We start from the raw sequence: 25,276 nt of genomic DNA, 5'->3' as shown, positions 1-25,276 counted from the left end.
TTAATGTAACTTTAACGGCTACTGTAGGTAGCAAATGATATAGACAGAAGCCTGTTAAAATACTTATGTTTGCAAATATTCTCCTTTACATATTTGAAAAAAAATACTAAAAGATAATCTTCCAAGTGCCAGTGAGAAATCATGAGGAAGAGAAAGGTATTTTGTACTCTCCGCACAAATGTTTGACAGCAGATTCAAGATACAGCTTTATTAATTGCCAGTTTTCTAAACTTGAGCGGAAGCACAATTATGAAGAAAAATTATAAATATGGATACAATAAATAAGTACAAAAGATTCTCTAGAACAAGGAAGCTTATCCTCAAGGAGGTCAGAGCCTCAGTTGGTCTATGGATCTATGCCAGTTTACCCCAGCTGAGGACTGGCCCCCATTATAGACTAGCTTTTGTGGATCAGGCCCAACTATGGAACTACTCCTAGAACACATGCCTGAGAGAACTGGGGAAAAGGGAAATCTGAAAAACACTGTAACCGAATATAAATAAAGACATTATATTTCCTGAACCACAGCATGTGACATACAAACTAGGCTCACAATTTCTTTCCCTGCCACACCAGCTGTCAGCTTTGTTTAACTATAAATTTAAACCACAAGGAAATGATTTAGAATTGAGTTAAGAAACCAATTCAAGCAAGCTTTCATATAAAAGCAAAATGAAGACCAAGGAAGGGACTGCACATTGCTGGCACACAGGATAAAGAGGCATGTGACAGGCTGCAAAGGTCTAAAACATAATGTGTAAAGATCAGTATTGAAGACCTGGCAGGAAGCATGAAGTTATGGGAATCGTTAGTTTGGTTAGGTTTCCTTCTACAGTTAAGCTTATTTTGTCTATAAAGTGCAAGATACACACCAGTGCAGTACAGAAATTGGAAACCAACTGACAAGTGGTTGGGTGTGTCTCTCCAGAGTTGTCTTCATTAGAACAACACTAAATTATAAACTCCTGTTGACAGCAACAACAAGAGGAATGTGTAGATAAATGGTGCACAGAGCCAGGGATGAAGCAGTGAGAAGCTTTGACAATGCAAACAAATGAAGAACTAGATGCTGATTGGAGTATCAGAGATACAGATGCAAAAGAAAAGCTCTAAAAGAGAGACATTTCAGAAATAGACATTTAGAAAGCATATAAGGTTACACTATACAGAACAATCCTGCCCTGGGGAAGTGACTTAAAACGCCTACTCTATATGTCTCTATGATTGCCCATATAAGACTTCAGTTCACTTGAATGACTCACATATTAAACTCCCAAGCAGAGATAGTTCGACAAATACAAGACTTCACAATAAAGAGACCTGACTCCAGCTCTGGTTGTACTTTGATCAAAAAGTCAAAGTTAAAATGATACATATGGACTTAACTTTAAATCAACATTTAAAAAAAATTCCAAAAGCATAGCACCATGCATTTCCAACTCATCCGTAGAATAAATAACTGGTTATAGAAATGGAAGACAGAATTTACCCTGAACTTCTGAAAAAGCTTCATTTGCAAAACCTTTATCTTTGATTTAAAAAATGGAAGTTCCATCAAAATATATTAACAATCGATTTTAGAGGTAAAATACAGTAAATATCAACTCCTGCGGACGAAGAGTAATAATAAATGGGGGTGCTGAGGACACTTTTGTTTATCTTTTTACAACAACAGAAATGACAGAATTTTGTAATATTTGGCAAAGGGGGTAATAAAACAAAATGGATCCAGACTTCTCTAGACTCAAGTTACAGGACAGCACACACCACCTTTAACACTAAGTACACTGTATTATAGTATGTGCCTGTTTTATATAAACTATTACAAACTCAAGATGGAGCCTTTTTCATGCAGATTTTTGCAGTTTTTCAACATGACAACTCTTCATATAACTTGATCTGATAAAGAAAAGACAACACGAGCTCATGCACAGAAATGAACACTAAGGTAAGGTGCTTTATTGTGCTTGCAGACACAAATACTCTTGGTCGATACAAAAGGATAAAATACTTTCCCCATGAATTGAACAACATTCAGCTCCAAGTAAGGGGAATAAACAGTCTGACTGAGTCTCTAGAACAATTAGCTATTCATGATAGCGCTCTCTCTACTTTCATTATTTATTTATTTATATGATCGTAGCACCTAGAGGATCCAGCTGAGAGCAAGGCTCCATTGTGCCACGAGGTACTGTAGAAACACATAGCAGGAGACAGCTCCTGCCTTGAAAAGCCAAATTTAATTAGACAAGATAGACAAAGTATTTTTATCCCCATTTTACAGATACTGAGTGGAAGCACCGAGAGAGTAGGTATTTACCCAAGGTCACACCAAAAGTATGTGGCAGAACCCGAACCTGAATTCAGTTTTCCTCAGTCATAGTCCTATGCACTAACTACAAGACCATCCTCCTCCTCTCTCTGAGGACAGAAGTATTGATGCCATGGGTCTGCAACTGAACAATCTCCATGTCACAGATCTGAAGACTCAATGACACAAAGCAGGGGTTTTTAGTGAACATTTCACAATGCAGCTTAGTGTAGCTCCTGGTGGTAGCGCTAATAGACAGGGCCCCCGTGGGGGCTGGGGCAGTTTTTACACCATTTGTTTTAGATCTATTCTGCACAGAGTCAGATAACCTGATACTTAAAAAGCTCTCGCTGTTGCTACTGCTATTTACTAGCAACAGTGAGAAATTTCCCCCCAAAATCTCTCCATTATATAAAGCCCCACCTTAGCAAATCACTTAAATACATTATTAATTTAATTTAAAGTATATGCCTAAGTGCTTTGCTGAACAGAGATGGGTATAAATGTGCATAAAGTTAAGCATGTGCTGAAGTGCTTGCTAAATCGAGGCATAAGAGTCTATTAATTCAGAGTTAACAGGAAAGCCTTCTCTTAGTGGACCAAAGACTGCATTAACTTAAAGCTAAAAAGAGCCCAGTTTTATAGAGATTTATTTTCTACATTTCAGGTGCACTCCTGTGGAGTAGCTAAAGAAGAAAATCGAGAATTGACGAAACTATCCTAACTACACTGCCTAACACTCTAGCAGAGGAAGTGGATCCAACAAACAAAAACAAACAAAAGAGAAAAGAATTTTAAACAGACAACTGTATAGCAAATGATATGAAGTGCAAATACAGACTGTGAATGCCTGAGAGCAACACTAAGCTGAACTGAACGCAGAAATAATAGTCAGCAACAAAGGTAGTTCTTTCACCTTCTACATCTTGCATACAGATTCAAATGTGTTTGCTACATCCTCCTTCCATTGTGACAATATGAATCAGACCTGCCATGTGGAAAAGTTACTGGATATAGCAATAGAAGTCACTAAAATGAACACATTAAAAATGTTAAACCCTTAAAAAGCTTTTGATTTATTCGAAGAAAGCACATAACAGTGAACAGGGCTTATATCTGCTATACAGCTTAATGCAATATAGATTCCATTATCAGAGAATAACTAATGTATCAAGAGTACAAAGTGTTCCCACCTAGTATGGGCTTTCAAACTATCACGTGGGAACAAACAGATCCTGTCCAGATGTACATCAGCAAAACTAGTGATAAAGAAAATCCATCTCTTACAATATCAGTGCACTTTAAATGGATTACCACCATTGCATTGAACATTTTTAAATGCATACAGTCTACTTGGAAAATCTCATTTTCCATGATGACTACAACTCTACATTTTCATTAATAATTCACCATTTTCTTAATTATTGCTATTCATTTGACAGCCACAATACATCAGGTCAGAGGTCCCACTCAAACATTGAGCAGAACGTTGTTCTTGCAAACAAAATTTAAATTCAAATACCCACAAATCACTGCCCAATGATACAAAGGCCTGAAATGACTCCAGATATTACAACCATTATTAAAACTTTGATTTCCAATATTTTGAAAATTAAAAAAAAATTTTAAAAAAACTTTATCCAAAATGATTTTATGCAACTAATTTTGCTGCTGTTCAGGAAAAATCAAACAAATAAAAATACATCCTCATTTCGTGAGTCTTTGTTTCCAAGGACAGTAGTATTAGGAGAGATTAAAAAATGACCTGTGCAAGATGAATATCCTGTGATAAGTGAATGGTAAATCCATAGTATATATATATAAAAAAAGCTATAAAATTCAAGTTAATGAAATACAGACAAATCAAGCAATTTCTACCTGTTGTAAGGATCCATGGACTAGAACCTGGGTCTGCAAACATTCCCACAGTACCACTGGGAGGCCATGCAGACCCACAACCAGGGAGCACTTTGAAAAGTAGGCACCACAAGAAGTACAACCCAAAGGACTCAGAGTGACATTATCCTGCAGCCCTCTGATTGGCCAAGCACCTTATTTAACCCAGGAGGGTGTCCTAGGAAATTATCTGGGCAACCACACAGACTTTGGGTCTTCTGATCTCCAGTCTCAGATCCCAGCCTGAATCTGACTCTGACTCTAGCCTGACTCTTGCTTACCAAACCTGGGTCTAGTGCAGAGGTTCTCAAATTGTGGGTCAGGACCCCAAAATGGGTCAGGGTCTCCAAGGCTGGTGTTGACCCTGGGCCCCAGCAAGTCTGAAATCCAAGCCCCACTGCACAGGGCTGAAGCCCAAGCCTGCACCTCCGCCCCAGCCCAGGGCTAAGGTTACATGCCCCCCAACGAGGGCAGAAGACCTTGGGCTTCAGCTTTGACCCCCTCCCTCGCCCGAGGTGGCGGGGCTCGATCTTAGGTCCCCCCCCTTCTTGGGTCATGTAGTCATTTTTGTTGTCAGAAGGGGATCATGATGCAATGAAGTTTGAGAACTGTTGCTCTAGTGGATTTCTCTGGAAAAAGGCTAATGTAGTGCCCATCTTTAAAAAAGGGAAGAAGGAGGATCCTGGGAACTACAGGCCAGTCAGCCTCACCTCAGTCCCTGGAAAAATCATGGAGCAGGTCCTCAAGGAATCAATTCTGAAGCACTTAGAGGAGAGGAAAGTGATCAGGAACAGTCAGCATGGATTCACCAAGTGCAAGTCATGCCTGACTAATCTAATTGCCTACTATGACGAGATAACTGGCTCTGTGGATGAGGGGAAAGCAGTGGACGTGTTGTTCCTTGACTTTAGCAAAGCTTTTGACACAGTCTCCCACAGTATTCTTGCCAGCAAGTTAAAGTAGTATGGGCTGGATGAATGCACTATAAGGTGGATAGAAAGTTGGCTAGATTATCGGGCTCAACGGGTAGTGATCAATGGCTCCATGTCTAGTTGGCAACTGGTATCAAGTGGAGTGCCCCAAGGGTCGGTCCTGGGGCCGGTTTTGTTCAATATCTTCATAAATGATCTGGAGGATGGTGTGGATTGCACCCTCAGCAAGTTTGCAGATGACACTAAACTGGGAGGAGAGGTAGATATGCTGGAGGGTAGGGATAGGATACAGAAGGCCCTAGACAAATTGGAAGATTGGGCCAAAAGAAATCTGATGAGGTTCAACAAGGACAAGTGCAGAGTCCTGCACTTAGGACGGAAGAACCCAATGCACAGCTATAGACTAGGGACCGAATGGCTAGGCAGCAGTTCTGCAGAAAAGGACCTAGGGGTTACAGTGGACAAGAAGCTGGATATGAGTCAACAGTGTGCCCTTGTTGCCAAGAAGGCCAATGGCATTTGGGGCTGTATAAGTAGGGGCATTGCCAGCAGATCGAGGGACGTGATTGTTCCCCTCTATTCGACACTGGTGAGGCCTCATCTGGAGTACTGTGTCCAGTTTTGGGCTCCACACTACAAGAAGGATGTGGAAAAATCGGAAAGAGTCCAGCGGAGGGCAACAAAAATGATTAGGGGACTGGAACACATGACTTATGAGGAGCGGCTGAGGGAACTGGGGATGTTTAGTCTACGGAAGAGAAGAATGAGGGGGGATTTGATAGCTGCTTTCAACTACCTGAAAGGGGGTTCCAAAGAGGATGGCTCTAGACTGTTCTCAGTGGTAGCAGATGACAGGACAAGGAGTAACGGTCTCAAGTTGCAGTGGGGGAGATTTAGGTTGGATATTAGGAAAAACTTTTTCACTAGGAGGGTGATGAAACACTGGAATGCGCTACCTAGGGAGGTGGTGGAATCTCCTTCCTCAGAAGTTTTTAAGGTCAGGCTTGACAAAGCACTGGCTGGGATGATTTAATTGGGGATCGGTCCTGCTTTGAGCAGGGGGTTGGACTAGATGACCTCCTGAGGTCCCTTCCAACCCTGATATTCTATGATTCTCCAACTCCTGCTCACCGTCTACAGTCCCTCATGTGCAGATTCCAGCCGAGCTCTGACTGCTGGGCCAGACCACCTGTGCCCTGGTCCCTTACATCTGGTTGGTTTTAAATCTCCTCTGGTACTTAAATTGTAGAGAAAAGGTATAATGAACAGATACTTTACACAGTTAATGTATCTTCTGTTATATCCAATGTTGATTTTCATGGGGTTTAATTCATCACAGTTATTATGGCTATTCAGCTTCAATATGTTTTAAAAAGTTTTCCTCTATACATATGTTTGCATTATTTTTATAAGGCTCATTATCATCATCTTATGCAAGACTACCTTCTTTTTCTCTACCTGGGTGAATTTTGTTTGGTTTACAGCACAGTGAATGACAAACCATCTGTAACTGTCTCAGATCCCCACATACCCGACCAATTATTTTGATTTGGTAGGGTAAGCTGATAAATTCAATATTCAACTTCTTTTGAGAGAGGAATTTGTCCTCTGTGTGCAGTTTATACCAATGTCTGGGTATAAAACATGCATATATATATGACTCTCTCCAGCATTAAGATCAGAAATGGAAGAAACTTTTCCTAAAGATAATACCCCAAAGAGTTCACTGCCAGTTTTGTACTCTATCCTGTATAAAGTCTCCCTAATAGCAAGCTACTACTTATGGAGGATTTTAATGTTAACATGTTAGATGAATAACTTGATTCAATTCTGGCAAAGTCCACATCCACACAGCTATAAAAAGTCATAATGTCAAAGCCAATCCATCACTGGATAAAAGGACTCTCTTCCACTGCTACCTGTGAATCCAAGGGCACACAAGGTTTCAGAGAATCCCTAGATGGGAACTTCCTTGACAAAGGGTGAGCACAACTCCTCAAAGGGTGCAGACACATACCACTGACATTTATCCGTACACTTGAGATCTGTTAGCCATGGTGTTATGTGGTGACAAAATAGGTTAGATAGTAAGTCATTCAGTTTCCCAACGTAGTCATAGTAAAAATAAACTGCATCTAAGACTGCTAGGGATTCCAAGATGTGAAAAGTTAGAAAAGCAGGGCAGTTTGTTTTCAGTCATCACAAGCATATTTGTAAAAATAACTAAATTGTAAGAAATTCAGTGTTACCTTTGATATCTACAGTGAGGATTAAAAAAAAAAAATCTTTCCTTACACAAGATGTTTATATTTTAGAACTCAGCAGGAACCAGAGAAATAGGCAGCAGTAACTGAAATGTTTTCACAAAATAAAAGCCTCACCTCTCTGTATGATGTACATGTGCATGCTAAAAGGACAAGGCATATGAACTTGTTTTAGGAATGTTTAATCTACTGCTGACCTTGACATCCAGAAATACAAATTCTTACTTACCAAGCTTGCACTGCATAGCCCACCCTTCTTTTGTAGGTTATACATTGTTCATGAAAACAGACCAAATGAGCATGTTTATCGTAATGCCATCTTATGAAAACGCTGAATGGAAAAGGACAAAATGGTTCTAAAGAGAAAATGTCTAATATTGATTAGAATATGTTTGGAATGAAGTAAAAATATAGCTGTGTCTGTTTAAGAACTTACCATTACATAGCACCTTATTTTACAAAAACATCTTTACATTTGCTTAACCAGAATCATCAATTTATATCTGCATAACTCTGGGAATGATAAAAAGAATCTTTACTTTTAATTTTGAGATTATTAATAAACAAGACTATTGAAAAACTAATTTACGTTTCATTATGTAAGGTCTGCATTTATTTTGCGTTTTACTCAGTTTAAATAGTTAGAAAGAGACTTTCTGGTTCTCCTGCTCTCCAACTGTGCTGTTTTTGTTTGGATTCACAACACAGTGGAGGAGTATTTAAATAGCAATTATACTATTAAAAAGTTACTTGAAACTGTTCCATCAGATTCCATGTTTGACTTTCATATAAAATTTAGTCCGTTTACATGTAAACAATTTTCTATTTCTAAATGTCAGCAGTACAACCTCAACCTGGAATCTAAAACTCAAGCTGAATTCTTTCTGATTCTGATATCTCCACTACTAAAATTTTTTGTAATTTAACTAATCATTCTGCTGAGAGATTTGAGCTATAATAGGATCCAGTCCTCTCCCACATCTGTATTGGTCCTGAACTGCTAATAAGTAGTAAAAATGTATTTTAGGCCCTGGTCCTGCAATAAGAACTGTGCAGGTGGAAATCCACAGAACCTCTTTGGTGTTAATAGGGCTCTGTCCGTTCATGTGACTCTCAGTGCAGGCTAGGGATGTAGTTAGTAATGTGAACAGACCAGAGACAGGGTAAGAAGCTGCCATTTTTACACTATGACTTTTGAAGACGTATTAAACAATATTCTCAACTTCAGTCTGGAACACACTAGCAACATAGTTCGTCAGTACAATTTTATCCTTCAATATTAACTTATGGATTGCGGCAGCTATGCAGCTATTGTTTGGCGCCTTGTTGTACAGTCAGAGTTTAAGACCAGAAGGAACCATCCGATCATGTAGTCTATCACAAGCCACCACCACCACCCTCACACTAAACCCAACAACTGACAGGAACTGGTCATGAGAGAGTAATAATAATAATAAAATGGAAAAAAACAAAAAAACCCCCAAAAAACCTTACCCACAAATCCTCCTTCTCCAACCAGCTTCAGGGCAATCTTGTCTGCCAAAACTGAAGAGTTCCCATGTGCAATATTAGCAAAGGGTCCAGCATGCACAAATACTGGAGTTCCCTGGAAGATACAAAGAGAGAATTTATATTCCAGGTAATAAAACAGTCGGAGAAGGGAACTGGCTCCACAGGTGTATACTTTTTTGAGGTATACAGTTTTAAGAAAACTGCCTGGGGGCACAGGGACTGGAAGCCATATGATAGTAAGAGATAACACTCACGTTGTTAACAGATAATTTTTGGGGGGTTTAGTGAAATCTCAGGGGCATATAGTGCCATTCATGTGAAAGTCTAGATGCTAAGAAGCAACAAACGATCGCCTTTTTTTTTAGGATCTTCATTCATAACAGAACACTAAATGACAGCGGTTAAAACAGCAGAGCTACACACACAACATATTATATTAGCATTACTGTAGTGCCTAGGAGCCCACAGTACTGTACAAAACACAGAATAAAAGATGGTCCCAGACCCAATCTAAGGCCTGGTCTACGCTAAAAAGTTAGGTCGAAGGAAGCTGCCTTAAGTCGACCTGTTAAAGTAGGTGTCTATACTACCGGGTCCGTTATGCCGACTTAAGTCGCCTCTAATGTCGTCTTCTGTACTCCATCTCTCCAAGAGGCATAGTGCTTAATTTGATTTTCATGGGTCGACTGTGAGGTACTGCAGATGCAGCATTGTGTAATTTGACTTAATTGGCCTCCAGGTGGTGTCTGTGACCACTCTGGTGATCATTCTCAACTCTGCTGCACTGCAGCCAGGTACACAGGAAACAGCCCTTCCCCTGCTAAAGCCCCGGGAATGTTTGATTTCCCATTTCCTAAGCATTGGGAGCATGCCAGCTTGAGCACAGTTGATCACAGAGACTACATGCTCCAAACACGCTCCAGCCTGTTCTGCACAGGATGTGGTGGATCTCATCGCTGTGTGGGGAGAAGAGTCTGTGCAGGCAGAGCTCCAATCCAGAAGAAGAAACGCTGACATCTATGCAAAGATCACTCGTGGAATGGGGGAGAAGGGTGACAAGCGGGACGCACATCAGTGCTGTGTGAAAATAAAAACTTCGCCAAGCATAACAGAAGGCAACAGATGCAAACAGTCGTTCTCGTGCGGAACCCCACACATGCCAGTTCTACAACGAGCTGCATGCTATTCTCAGGGGTCACCCTACCAGCACCCCCAGAAGCAACGTGGACACCTCACAGGTGTGTGAATCTAGGGACAACAAGGAGGATTCTATGGTGGATGAGGAAGAGGAGGATAATGGGAGACAGGCGAGCGGTGGATCCATTCTCCCCATGAGCCAGGAAATATTTTTAACTCTGGAGCCCTGTGGGTCGCAGGACATCACTGTGGCCGACTGTGATGCCAGGAAAGGCACCTCTGATGAGTATACAGTTACAATCAAAGTTCAGTTAAACTTTAGTGGGCACACACATTCGGTGGTATTGCATGTTTACTGTTAAGAAGCAGCAAGGTGCTCTGGTTCTCTGCTTAAAAGAGGCCGTTCCAGCTACGCAGAGGATGGCCCCTGGAAAAGACTGTTTATGTGGACTGCGATAGCCCGGGAATCCTCCAGGGATATCTCTAGGAAGCTTTCAATGAGGTACTCTGCAATCCTTCGCAGAAGGTTTCTGGGCGGGGCAGTCTTATTTCTTCCACCATGGTAGGATACTTTCCCACGCAACTCCTGAATTAATTCTGCTGGCATCATTGCGGTACACAGCACAGCAGCATAAGGACCGGGTCTACACCCAGACGCTTGCAGCATCTCCTTCCTTTCCGCCTCTGTTACCCTCAGGAGACTGATATAACATAGGGTCGCCGAGGAGAAATGGGGGAAGTTCTCATTAAAAGTGCTCTTACAAGAGAAAAAAAGGGCACGTAGACCTCCCACATTCCAGATGGCCAAACCATGGGGCCACTAATGTGCTTTAGTGTGCTCAGCATTGGTTGGCAAGTAGTATAAAGTGGCTAATAGGGGACTGGGGCCCCACATGAGAGATTCTGCAATTTGGGAGTGAAAACATTCCCCTCCCTCCCCCCCTGCCCCGTTCGTAAACAACTTCCCATGGTGCTATGGGGAAGGGCCATTGTTCGACTAGCTACCTCCGCTCCCAACATAAGCCTGCCATAAACTTCATGAAAAGTGCGGTCCTACCCCCAGGGGGTCCTATACCATGGCTGGAGCAGCAAAATGGCACAGTGAATGGTTACGGATTCTGATTATGTTATGGCTTGCATCTAGTGTAATAAGAGTTTTGGTTTTTCAAATGAAAATGGCCTTGCTATGGCAACATTTTGTTCATGTACAATAGTTCCTTTATTTTTTCCCCATGACTGACAGCTGGAAATGTATCCTTCGACATGTCATCAACACCTGAAAACAGACTTTTGCTGATTAGAAGGAGAAAGAGAACATGGGAGGACATGTTCACTGAGACAATGAACGCCTTCGGGGCAGCTGACACAGAGCTGAGAACGTGGAGGACTTCACTGTCCAAGAAGTTAGACATGGAGAGCAGGAAAGCTTCCAGTGAGTGAGAGCATGCGACGCAGGATGAGATGCTTCGGATTATGAGGGACTAAGCAGACATGTTGAGGTGTCTGGTTGAACTGCAGGAACAGAAGCAGGAAGGTAGAGTCCCACTGCAGACCCTGGTGGACAGCCAGCCAGCATCACCTGGTGCAGAATCATCCTCCCCCAAGCGTTTCATGAGGCATGAGCAAAAAGTCCATTATCCCTTTCAGTTAACTCGAGGGGGAGGGTACAAGGAACAGAAGGTGCCCATTCACAGACCTTTGATGGTCTGGAATGCAGTGTTATGTTACACAGCTAAAAATGTTTCTCCTGTTCCAACTTTACAAGCCCTTTTCCCCAAGGTTACCTTTTCTTTCTGCTCTCCTTCTTTACTTATATTTGTTAAATAAAGTAAATGGATTCAAGAAATAAATGTTCTTTATTGCGTATAAGCAGTGGGTTTGGGCAGGGGGTTGGCTTTACAGGAACATGACACAAGCCAGGTGAAGGTCTGGGAAAGCACAATGCAGACAAGCAGCTCACATTACTGCAACTCATTATTGAAACAGCTTTTCAAAGCCTTGCGGATATGCAGCGCCCCTTGCTGTGCTCTTCTTATTCCCCTGGTGTCTGGCTGCTCAAAAACAGCTGCCATGCAATCTGTCTCAACTGCCCACCCCGGCAGAAAATTTTCCCCCCTTTTTTCCCCACAGATATTATGGAGCACACAACAAGCAGCTATAATCATGGGGATGTTCTCCTCACTAAGGTCCAACCTTGTTAGTAAACTTCTCCAGTGCCCTTTTAAACGACCAAAGGCACATTCAACCACCATTCTGCACTTGCTGAGCCTATAGTTGAACTGTTCCTTACTGCTGTCCGGGCAGCCGGTGCATGGCTTCATGAGCCCTGGGAGCAAGGGGTAGTCTGGGGTAGGATAACTATAGGCAGGATAACTATAGGCATCTCAATGTCGTCATTGTTCATTTTGTGGTCTGGAACGAAAGACCCAGATTGCAGCTTTTTGAACAGACCTGAGTTCCTAAAGATGCGCACGTCATGAATCTTTCCTGACTAGCCTACACTGATGACAGTGAAACACCCTCTGTGATCCATCAGCACTTGCAACACCATTGGAAAGTATCCCTTTTGGTTTATATACTCTTTGGCAAGGTGGTCTGGTGCCAAGATGGGGATGTGTGCCATCTACTGCCCCACCGCAGTTAGGGAACCCCCTTGCAGCAAAACCATCCACTATCTCCTGCACATTTCTCAGACTCACTACCCTTCGTAGCAGAAGTCATAGAATCATAGAATATCAGAGTTGGAAGGGACCTCAGGAGGTCATCTAGTCCAACCCCCTGCTCAAAGCAGGACCGATCCCCAATTAAATCATACCAGCCAGGGCTTTGTCAAGCCTGACCTTAAAAACTTCTAAGGAAGGAGATTCTACCACCTCCCTAGGTAATGCATTCCAGTATTTCACCACCCTCCTAGTGAAGAAGTTTTTCCTAATATCCAACCTAAACCTCCCCCACTGCAACTTGAGACCATTACTCCTTGTCCTGTCCTCTTCTACCACTGAGAATAGTCTAGAACCATCCTCTCTGGAACCACCTCTCAGGTAGTTGAAAGCAGCGATCAAATCCCCTCTCATTCTTCTCTTCTGCAGACTAAACAATCCCAGTTCCCTCAGCCTCTCCTCACAAGTCATGTGTTCCAGACCCCTAATCATTTTTGTTGCCCTTCGCTGGACTCTCTCCAATTTATCCACATCCTTCCTGTAGTGTGGGGCCCAAAACTGGACACAGTACTCCAGATGAGGCCTCACCAATGTCGAATAGAGGGGAACGATCACGTCCCTTGATCTGCTCGCTATGCCCCTACTTATACATCCCAAAATGCAATTGGCCTTTTTGGCAACAAGGGCACACTGCTGACTCATATCCAGCTTCTCGTCCACTGTCACCCCTAGGTCCTTTTCCGCAGAACTGCTGCCTAGCCATTCGGTCCCTAGTCTGTAGCTGTGCATTGGGGTTCTTCCATCCTAAGTGCAGGACCCTGCACTTATCCTTATTGAATCTCATCAGATTTCTTTTGGCCCAATCCTCCAATTTGTCTAGGTCCCTCTGTATCCTATCCCTGCCCTCCAGCGTATCTACCACTCCTCCCAGTTTAGTATCATCCGCACATTTGCTGAGAGTGCAATCCACACCATCCTCCAGATCATTTATGAAGATATTGAACAAAACCGGCCCCAGGACCGACCCCTGGGGCACTCCACTTGACACCGCCTGCCAACTAGACATGGAGCCATTGATCACTACCCGTTGAGCCCGACAATCTAGCCAACTTTCTATCCACCTTATAGTGCATTCATCCAGCCCATACTACTTTAACTTGCTGACAAGAATACTGTGGGAGACTGTGTCAAAAGCTTTGCTAAAGTCAAGAAACAATACATCCACTGCTTTCCCTTCATCCACAGAACCAGTAATCTCATCATAGAAGGAGATTAGATTAGTCAGGCATGACCTTCCCTTGGTGAATCTATGCTGACTGTTCCTGATCACTTTCCTCTCATGTAAGTGCTTCAGGATTGATTCCTTGAGGACCTACTCCATGATTTTTCCGGGGACTGAGGTGAGGCTGACTGGCCTGTAGTTCCCAGGATCCTCCTTCTTCCCTTTTTTAAAGATTGGCACTACATTAGCCTTTTTCCAGTCATCTAGGACTTCCCCCATTCGCCACGAGTTTTCAAAGATAATGGCCAGTGGCTCTGCAATCACAGCCGCCAATTCCTTTAGCGCTCTCGGATGCAACTCGTCCGGCCCCATGGATTTGTGCACATCCAACTTTTCTAAATAGTCCCTAACCACCTCTTTCTCCACAGAGGGCTGGCCATCTACTCCCCATGTTGTGATGCCCAGCGCAGCAGTCTGGGAGCTGTCCTTGTTAGTGAAGACAGAGGCAAAAAAAGCATTGAGCACATTAGCTTTTTCCACATCCTCTGTCACTAGGTTGCCTCCCTCATTCAGCAAGGGGCCCACACTTTCCTTGGCTTTCTTCTTGTTGCCAACATACCTGAAGAAACCCTTCTTGTTACTCTTAACATCTCTTGCCAGCTGCAGCTCCAGGTGCGATTTGGCCCTCCTGATTTCATTCCTACATGCCCGAGCAGGATTTTTATACTCTTCCCTGGTCATATGTCCAACCTGCCACTTCTTGTAAGCTTCTTTTTTATGTTTAAGATCCGCTAAGATTTCACCATTAAGCCAAGCTGGTCGCCTGCCATATTTACTATTCTTTCGACTCATCGGGATGGTTTGTCCCTGTAACCTCAACAGGGATTCCTTGAAATACAGCCAGCTCTCCTGGACTCCTTTCCCCTTCATGTTAGTCCCCCAGGGGATCCTACCCATCCGTTCCCTGAGGGAGTCGAAGTCTGCTTTCCTGAAGTCCAGGGTCCGTATCCTGCTGCTTACCTTTCTTCCCTGTGTCAGGATCCTGAACTCAACCAACTCATGGTCACTGCCTCCTAGATTCCCATCCACTTTTACTTCCCCCACTAATTCTTCCCGGTTTGTGAGCAGCAGGTCAAGAAAAGCTCCCCCACTAGTTGGCTCCTCTAGCACTTGCACCAGGAAATTGTCCCCTACGCTTTCCAAAAACTTCCTGGATTGTCTATGCACCGCTGTAGTGCTCTCCCAGCAGATATCAGGAAGATTAAAGTCACCCATGAGAACCAGGGCGTGCGATCTAGTAGCTTCTGCGAGTTGCCGGAAGAAAGCCTCATCCACCTCATCGCCCTGGTCCGGTGGTCTATAGCAGACTCCCACCACTACATCACTCTTGTTGCTCACACTTCTAAACTTAATCCAGAGACACTCAGGTTTTTCTGCAGTTTCGTACCGTAGCTCTGAGCAGTCATACTGCTCCCTTACATATAGTACTACTCCCCCACCTTTTCTGCCCTGCCTGTCCTTCCTGAACAGTTTAAGTCTGTTAATGGCCCTGCACATATGGAGCATAGCAGCTCCCATCGTTGATTTACCTACTCCAAATTGATTCACCACTGACTGGTAACTGTCTGGTGTTGCAAGTTTCCAAACAGTGATTGCCACTCGCTTCTTCACTGTAGGAGCAGCTCTCATTTTTGTGTTGCTGAACTGCAGGGCAGGGGAAAGCTCTGCACAAAGTTCCTGGAAGGTGGCCTTCCGCATTTGAAAGTTCTGCTGCCACTGCTCGTCATCCCATACCTGCAAAACGATGCGGTCACCCAGTCAGTGCTTGTTTCATGGGACCAGAAACGGTGCTCAACAGAGTGCAGCTGCTCTGTGACTGCCAGCAGCAAATGTGAATTGTTTTTTTTTTCAATAGCTTACAGCAGGGCTGCTTGCAGGACATCGCTATGTTCTGTGTGGCGGGCCCTACTTCGGGTCTGGAAATACTGAAGAAGAAGGTGCGAGGTGTTTGAGACGCTCATAGCGAGAGTGCATAACTGAGCAGGCGCCATGCTTCTGGGGTTATGGTGTACGCATAGCAATTTTAAGGCGCGAAAACCACTGGGTTGTTTGCTGTTGATATGAGGGAGAGAGCACAGTGCATCATGGGATGCCGATGCAATGTTCCCATTCTCCCCTATGACTGTGTTTTGGTCCCATGAGGCATTGCACAAACTTCCCAAGACATACTACGGCAAGTTGCACTTTGGGACAGCTACCCAAGATGCACTGCTTTGTGTGCCGATGCAGGACTGCTAGTGAGGACGCACTCCACGAGACAACGAGCATGGCGTGGCAACGCACAATCGACTTAATTCGGAGGCTCAAGGTCGAACTAGATCAAGTTGACTTAATTTTGTAGCGTAGACAAGCCCTCAGTATAAGATGAGAGAACAGATGTATACAGATCCCGAGGGAGTACAGTGAACCAATGAGAGAATATTGGTCAGTATAATAGGATGTGGTCTCCATACACCAGCAGTCTAACCATTGTCAAGATTTTTGTAAGCATCACAGAAAAGGAGCATCCACAAAATAGGATTAGAATTAAACAAAGCATATTATCTAACTGATACTGACAAAAATCTTTTGCATGAATCAGAACATGTGAGACAACTCATTGCCTGGGAATATTTTTAATTTGATGTGTATTGAACTCTTTGAATAGACATGGACTTTAGCACCAATGCTGTAAAATGAAATACTGTTTTGTATTATGACAGGTTTCAGAGTAGCAGCCATGTTAGCCTGTATTCGCAAAAAACAGGAGTATTTGTGGCACCTGATAATAGCTCTTCTTAATTAATTAGCCTCTTACTCCACCTTTTCATGTTCTCTGTGTGTGTGTGTGTGTATATATATATACACACACACACACATATATATCTCGTCTTACTATACGTTCCATTCTATGCATCCGATGAAGTGAGCTGTAGCCCACGAAAGCTCATGCTCTAATAAATTTGTTAGTCTCTAAGGTGCCACAAGTAGTCCTATTCTGTATTAAATATTCTAATGCTTTACTGGAGACAGGCGGCAAACAGCCTGAGATTATCTAGATAATAAAGCTAGTTGCTTCTTTTTTAAATTTTCACTAAAATGTATTTAAAATAATTTGTTATAGGTGAGAATTAACCTCAAATGTCTATATTCTGCAAAGAATATCATCGTAATTGAGTTCAGGTAGTGAAGTAATGAAGTTATTAAAATCTGCTTTACATTATTTAAAATGCTTCCGTCCTGATAAGAGAAAATAGTTCAGAGAATTAACAAACCCAGATTACTCTTAACGAGGGTGGTCAATTAATCGCAGTTAACTCACACAATTAACTCAAAAAAATGAATGGCGATTAATCAGTTTAACAATACCGTAGCGCAATCTCTTTATCATGAAAGTTGAACTTACAAATGTAAAATTATGTATAAAAAATAATTGCATTCAAAAATAAAACAATGTAAAATTTTAGAATTGACAAGTCCACTGAGTCCTACTTCTTGTTCAGCCAATCACTCAAACAAACAAGTTTGTTTACATTTGCAGGAGATAATGCTGACCAGTTCTTGTTTACAGTGTCACTTGGCATTCACATAGTACCGCTGTAGCTGGCCTCCTTCCTATCATCTTAACCAGGGGTCTCAAACTCAAATGACCACGAGGGCCACATGAGGACAAATACATTGACCCGAGGGCCGCATCACTGACCGCCCCTCAGCTGCCCTGGCCCGACCCCCACTCAACCCCTTCCATGAGGTCCCTCCCCTGCCCCACCTCTTCCCACCCCTTCCCTGCCCCCATTCCAACCCCTTCCCCAAAATCCCCACCCCAACTCTGCCCTCCCCCTGACCCCAGGGGGTGCAGGAGCGGTGTGGAGTGAAGCAGGGGGTCAGGGTGCAGGAGGGATGCGGGGTGAGGCAGGGGGCTCAGGGCAGGGGGTCAGGGTGCAGGGTGAAGCAGGGGGCTCATGGCAGGGGGTCGGAGTGCTGGAGGGGTGCAGAGTGCGGCAGGGGGTTTGGCTGTAGGAGGGGTTTGGGGGCCAGGCTCTGGCCCGGAGCGCACCGGGGGGGCAGGAAGCTCCAGGAAGCGGCCGGAACCTGGAGGGGGCGGGGGGGCAAATGGGGGTCTTTGTGTTGTCCTGGCTGTGCCTCCAGACACCGCCCCCCCGCAACTCCCATTGGCTGGGAACGGAGAACGGCGGCCAATGGGAGCTTTGGGTGAGGTACCTGGAGGCGCGGCCAGGGCAACACATAGATCCCTGTGCACCCCCTCCCCCAGGTCCTGGCCACTTCCTGGAGTGGCACGGGGGCAGGGCAGACAGGCAGGGAGCCTGCCCTGCCCCCGGTGTGCGCTGGGCCAGAGCCGCTCTAGGTAAACGCTGGGAGGGAGGGTGTTGCAGAAAATAACCCGCATGTTTGAGACTCCTGTGCTACAGATTCGTACGTTCCTTCATGCTTCAACAACCATTCCAGAGGACATGTGTCCATGCTGATGATGGGTTCTGCTCAATAACTATCCAAAGCAGTACGGATCAAGGGATGGTCATTTTCATCATCTGAGTCAGATGCCACCAACAGGAGGTTGATTTTCTTTTTTGGTGGTTTGGATTCTATAGTTTCTGCATTGGAGTGTTGCTCTTTTAAGACTTCTGAAAACATGCTCCACAACTCGTCCCTCTCAGATTTTGGAAGGCACTTCAGATTCTTAAACCTTGGGTCAAGTGCTGTAGCTATCTTTAGAAATCTCACATTGGTACCTTCTTTGCATTTTGTCAACTCTGCAGTGAAAGTGTTCTTAAAACAACAACATCCGAGACTGTTATAACATGAAATATATAGCAGAATACAGGTAAAACAGAGCAGGAGACATACAACTCTCCCCCAAGGAGTTCAGCCACAAATTTAATTAACACATTTTTTTTTTAAAATGAGCATTATCAGCATGGTAGTATGTCCTCTGGAATGGTGGCTGAAGCATAAAGGTAGACATGAATCTTTAGCGCATCGGACATGTAAAATCTTGCGATGCCGGCTACAATGGTGCCATGCGAACGCCTGTTCTCACTTTCAGGTGACACTGAAAACAAGAAGCAGGCAGCATTATCTTCTGCAAATGTAAACAAAATTTGTCTGAGCAATTGGCTGAACAAAAAGTAGGACTCAGTGGACTTGAAGGCTCTAAATTTTTACATTGTTTTATTTTTGAATGCAGTAATTTTTTATACATAATTCTATATTTGTAAGTTCAACTTTCATGATAAAGAGGTTGCACTACAGTACTTGTATTAAGTAAATTGAAAAATACTAAATCTTGTTTTGTACAGTGCAAATGTTTGTAATGAAAAATAAATATAAAGTGAGCACTGCACACTTTGCATTCTGTGTTGTAATTGAAATCAATGTACTTGAAAATGTAGAAAAAATCCAAAAATATTTAATTTCAATTGATATTCTATTAACAGGGAGATTAAAATGGCAATTAATCATGATTAATTTTTTTAATCGCTTGACAGACCTACTCTTAATCCTTAAAATGATTTTTCTGTTTTAATGACACTATTTTTAGTCCTCACCATTACAGAATGCCAACTACAATCATCTAATCTTATATTTTATCTGTGTGCGATTTGCACATACACAAGCACTTTCCTTCAAGCAGACAAAAGAGTACTTTAGACTCCTACGTATAAAATTTCAGGATCCTTCTGTGAGAACACAATTTGTCTTTGTGGGAGAATGCGTGTACACATCTGTGTGAGTGCACATGTGTGTGAGGGGATGTTATTGAAAAGATAGACAATTCCCATGAACCATCTGATGGCTACTCTGCTGTACATGTTTTAAAGATGAAACAGTGGAACAAAACCAGAAAGAAAGAGCAACAAACATCATGTCTTAGAACAAAAAGAATGATATAGCTTATCAACATCACTATACTCCCACTCTTTTGAGTCAGTGTTCCTTTATGTCCTCTAGGGACTATAGCAGTGAAATGCCAGTAGAGTTTTATGCAAAAACTCAACTTGAACTAGGGAAACCTTCAAATTGCAAGTGAGCTTCTAAACATATGATCCTCCCCTCTATTCAAAGCTTATTATTGTTAGCAGCAGATCCTAGGGGCCCTAATCATGCACTAGGCAAGTTACAAAACACATAGCAAAAAGATGGCCCCCACTCCAAACAGCTTAAAATCTAAGTAAAACAAACAACAAACCATTTCCTCCTATGCTGTTTTTAATAAGGCTTTTAATAGTTTCTACAAATCTAGCCTGTTTGTTTCTATAATCCACAATTTATCTCACATTAAATGAACTACCTGTATAACTATCACAGCTGTAAAATTAATATATCAAAATCTACTGTGGATTCTAGTCCACTGAATTTATTTTTACCTTGGACTTTATTGTTCAGTAAGTTTTCATACAGCACTGCGAGCAATCTGTTCTAAAACATGACAACTAAAGCTAGCTGAAAAAGAGTTCCACAGTGTCTGCTCTTAAAGCATGTTTTTTAAAGTTATGTGTCCTGAATTGTCTGGTTCAAGTGACCTTCAGCCGCAAAAGCCCCAAAGGTACGTTTAATCAGAGACAACTGCATCTGAGGCACCTTAATCTGACACACTTTTAGATACATATAGGGCCCGAGCTTTTAATCGGAGAAGGTGTCTAGTGAAACGAAGACTCCAAAAATAGCTCAATGGAGTTCGAAAATCCAGAAAATAGAAGGGAGTTAGTTAAAAGTTTCATTCTCTCATTAGCTCTTGTAGGCAACAAAACTCCTGGAGCAAAAAAGCACGGGCTGGTTACCCATGAGAATGAACCCCGAACAGACCTTTGGCACCTCAGGCACACTCTTGAACAAATGGATTAAAAATCTTCTCAGAATGACGTTTGTAGCTATAAAAGCAATGCCCCCCTAAAGACCCACATCAGACATCTCCAAAGGCCCCTTAAAAATTTATGGAGAATTTCACAATGCCTCGAAATGTACAGCTGCCACTTATTTTGTGACCCATTCCTAAAAAACTATATATACAAACTATCAACAACATAGTGTATACATTTAATAAGGGAAATTCTTGGTTATCAAAAAATTGCAGGAAGCAAATCACGCATAAAGCAAAATATGCAAGATTATCAATAGCTGACAAGGTGTTTATGGTATTTATCACCCCTTGCTATGATTTGTACTTTAACTACAACATGAGTTACAGGGCAACCATATTACCACTCCACAGAGTTGTTAGATACTGTTGTTTCTCTGCTACACATTGTATAAATAAATGTCAAATGTTATAGGAGCAGTTCACAAGAGTATCATTCATGACAGACATGGATAAAACACTATGAAAACATTATGTACAGTTAAAACTAGCATAATAGCCACATCAGATGTAAAAGTTCCTGAAGTGCGACATTTATTATATGCAGAGCTGGTACCATTACCTATTGTTAAGGTTGCCCAATACTTCCTATTATTAGCTCCTGTTTTCAGTTGCTTACAGTTTTGCCAAACATTAACAACTCTTCAGGTTGAAATTTCCATGCCAGGTGTCTGCCTTAGGCTGATTTTATTTTATTTTAAAAGTTTCAGCAAAAATGGTTCAGTCACCTCCGAGAATGAAATTAGGAGTAAGGTATTTTGCTCATGTTAAAAAAAAAATTCTTCCTCTTACTGAAGCTCTAGTGCCTCCAATTAAGCTTTGGAGGAGGGTCTTGAAATTTGCTCACAGGAGGTCTTGAATGAAAGCCAGAGTCACACTGGTCATTAATATTGCTGGTGAAACGTACATACAGATACAGGGTAAGGAGTTATATATGTATCCTGAAAATATGTTCTCATATGGAGAAACAGGTTTCCTGTCAGATAAAAATGCTTATTCACCTGTCTCTCTGTTGGGACGTATATTAAGCACTGCAAACTAACACAGTGGAGACACATTTACATGCAAAGTCAACAAAGGGATATGAAGTCAACAAGGGCGAGAGAGTGGGGAAACCTCGGTTAAAAACTTATCCTTGATTTCACGATAAGCATATCTCAATGTTGTGGTAATAAGCAAGGTGCTGATCCTGAACTGAATCATACCATCTGATGTGTATATTGTCCCTTGAGGACAGCAGACCTGCTATTTCTGTGAGTGTTCAGTGGAGAAGGGGCTGGAGCCCGGACATTAAAGAGGAATGCTTCAAAGGGACTCAAGTGCATTGTTTGTTAACCTGCAAGGCAAAGTCAGGGCTGGCATTGCCCAAAGGAGTGACTGGGTGGCCAACAGGCTAGTGGTATCAGGGAGCTGATACTCTGTTAAGCACAAACGAGTTTCTCTCACTGGATGGCACGCAGTGAGAAGGTGACTCACAGTCCTGGGTACCCTGAAAACCATCACAGGATGTTTCAGCCATAGCATGGAATGAACCAGAACAGACTAGTGCCACATAAAAGGCAGAAATCAGTACTGTGTAGAAGGGTGAATAAAGAAATACACAATGAAAAATAACTGAAAAATAAGAGTGTGGCTCTCATGACTAAATGCCCATGAATCAAATAAAACTATTCTAACATTTATCATTTTCTTTTAAAATAACACAGCAAAACAACAGCTCTTTACATGATACCATTTCTGAACAGATACACACAGTGCTAATAGAGTGATACAAACCAGACAGCAGAATCAAAGCTACTTCATGACTGATGTACCCCAAAAGGTAGTCTGGATACCAATTTAGTACCCAAATTCATGGAAGCATTTTTCTTGGTTCTGGGTGATCTCTGGTTTCTGTTATTGAATGTCACCAAAACACACATACATTTCTTTCAGAGTAGCAGCCGTGTTAGTCTGTATCCGCAAAAAGAAAAGGTTTCAGAGTAACAGCCGTGTTAGTCTGTATTCGCAAAAAGAAAAGGAGTACTTGTGGCACCTTAGAGACTAACCAATTTATTTGAGCATGAGCTTTCGTGAGCTACAGCTCACTTCATCGGATGCATACCGTGAACATACCGTGTTTTCACGGTATGCATCCGATGAAGTGAGCTGTAGCTCACGAAAGCTCATGCTCAAATAAATTGGTTAGTCTCTAAGGTGCCACAAGTACTCCTTTTCTTTTTAAAAAAAGAAAAGGAGTACCCGTGGCACCTCAGAGACTAACGAATTTATTAGAGCATAAGCTTTCGTGAGCTACAGCTCACTTCATCGGATGCATACAGTGGAAAATATAGTGGGGAGATCTTATATACACAGAGAACATGAAATAGTGGGTGTTACCATACAGATTGTAACAAGAGTGATCAGGAAAGGTGAGCTATTGCCAACAGGAAGAGGGGGACGACCTTTTGTAGTGATAATCAAGGTGGGCCATTTCCAGCAGTTGACAAGAACAATGGGGGAAGGGGAGGAAAATAAACAAGGGGAAATAGTTTTACTTAGTAATAGCTCACCTTTCCTGATCACTCTTGTTACAGTCTGTATGATAACACCCATTGTTTCATGTTCCTGTGTATATAAGATCTCCCCACTATATCTTCCACTGTAGGCATCTGATGAAGTGAGCTGTAGCTCATGAAAGCTTATGCTCTAATAAATTTGTTAGTCTCTGAGGTGCCTCAAGTACTCCTTTTCTTTTTGCGGATACATTTCTTTATACAGCTGCATGAAAGAAAAACCTTTGCAAGAGAAACCTATTCTGCTCAAAAAAGGAAAACTACAGTGAAATGCACAGCATGACAAACTATTTTAATATAACAACATTCCTTGGATGAAATCAAAAACATGTTGTATCAAATTCCTTCCGTAACCAATAATCCATTAAAAAAAACTCAAAACGAAAAAATTGATGATGTTTTGAATTCTTGTGTGCTGAAATTCTTATAAACTGGGGAATTGATTTCAATATGTTGAGTGGATAGGGAGTTGTGTGTATCACGGCATGGACTAAATATTATTACAGTTGAATTTTTCAACAATAAAAATCTATGTACAAAAAGCCAGAGAGCTACTTGCATTTGGCACAAAGTTTTCTAGGATGACACAAACTAAGCTTCTAACACTCCATTATTTATTTTGCTCAATATAAATTCCTGTAATAGAACCAAACGAATAATCCACAACTAATAATTTATTTCAAAGAATTTTGTTGCTATTCCAATTTCCCTAAAATATATGAACTATTCAAAACTATTTTTTAAGAATATTGTTCACTTGTTGTGATTGGTCAGAAGTCACCCTGTATTGTTTCTGGCTGGAGAAGCATAATCCTTGTCAGATTTCTGGTAAAAATACTGACCCGAAGAAAATTTTAAATTCTCTTTCCAAAAGCAACAAAGCTCAATTTCTTCTCTACAAACATTACATCAATAAAGGGTCAGACTGCAGGCGCAAGCCCAGTCATGCAAGGCAATAAGTGGGTGTAAGGCACCCATGTTTCAGGTCTCCCATGTTCCATAATTCAGAATCAGACAGCAGCGTAGGGGAGAGCAACCTCTGTGAGGCTGTTATTTCCTCTCCACTATTCCCACCCAAGGAGGAAGGATTTAGTGAGAGCCTTGGTTCCACCCACTCAACGAGCCAACAGCATAACTACCTGATGTATGCATCAGGTAGAAACCTAACCTAGTGCAGGGTACTTCCTTCCTATCACATTACGGTGGAAATGGAAGGCAGACTGTGATTGGGACAATTCACTACTCCTTGTCTGGAACTCACGTCAAAGCCATAAGTGAGGCCAAAAGGTTCATGGAAAGCAAATACAAGGGAGGAACTAACACAGCTCAAGTTAATTAGTTAAAGCATATAAATTTGCTTTAAGCCCTAAAAAGTTAAGTGAAGGAAGAATGGCTGGAGTAATATGGAATCTTAAAACAAGGACTAACAAGACCTCTAAAAAAGGTTCACAAGTTGAACTCACCTCTAAAGTCTGCATTAGTGTTGGCTTAATTGCATCCTTCATCAAAACTGCCAAAGCACCTGTTACTCCCTAAAAAACAAGAGTGCACATTATAAGAATCCCTACTTTACACCCATTCAAACAGTTTAAGTTTAATGAGTTTGAAATATAAAACTTTAGTTCTAAAGGGAAAACTGGTTCACAAAAAAAGGGAAATGTTTTTCACTGTACACATTGTAATACTGTGCAATCACCATTATAAGAGAAATCTATTTAGATTTAGTTACTTTATGGCCTTTATTACAATAGTATCAGAATGCCTCACAAATATCAATGGATTTACCCTCAAAACATCCGCGAGAAATATGGTAGAGAAATATTTTTTCCATTTCACAGAGAGAGAACTGAGACAGAGAGAGAAACAGTGA

At 42.1% G+C, this 25,276-nt stretch overlaps 1 protein-coding gene across 5 annotated transcripts in view; it reads right to left on the bottom strand.

Moving 5' to 3' along the window:
* Nucleotides 1-25,276, bottom strand: part of MTHFD1L (methylenetetrahydrofolate dehydrogenase (NADP+ dependent) 1 like) — a 249,431-nt gene that overhangs the window by 125,296 nt on the left and 98,859 nt on the right. For all 5 annotated transcript variants that reach the window (XM_077813207.1, XM_077813210.1, XM_077813209.1 and 2 more), the window contains 2 exons: nucleotides 24,870-24,938; nucleotides 8,899-9,010 (listed from right to left, as the gene is read on the bottom strand). In XM_077813207.1, coding sequence (XP_077669333.1) covers nucleotides 8,899-9,010; nucleotides 24,870-24,938 — 181 coding nt within the window. The remainder of the gene's footprint in view (nucleotides 1-8,898; nucleotides 9,011-24,869; nucleotides 24,939-25,276) is intronic.

The sequence above is a fragment of the Eretmochelys imbricata genome, chromosome 3 (assembly GCF_965152235.1).
Source record: "Eretmochelys imbricata isolate rEreImb1 chromosome 3, rEreImb1.hap1, whole genome shotgun sequence".
NCBI classification, from domain to species: domain Eukaryota; kingdom Metazoa; phylum Chordata; order Testudines; family Cheloniidae; genus Eretmochelys; species Eretmochelys imbricata.
The sequence above is the reverse complement of the archived record's forward strand: the minus strand, read 5'-3'. Positions and strand labels throughout refer to the sequence as shown.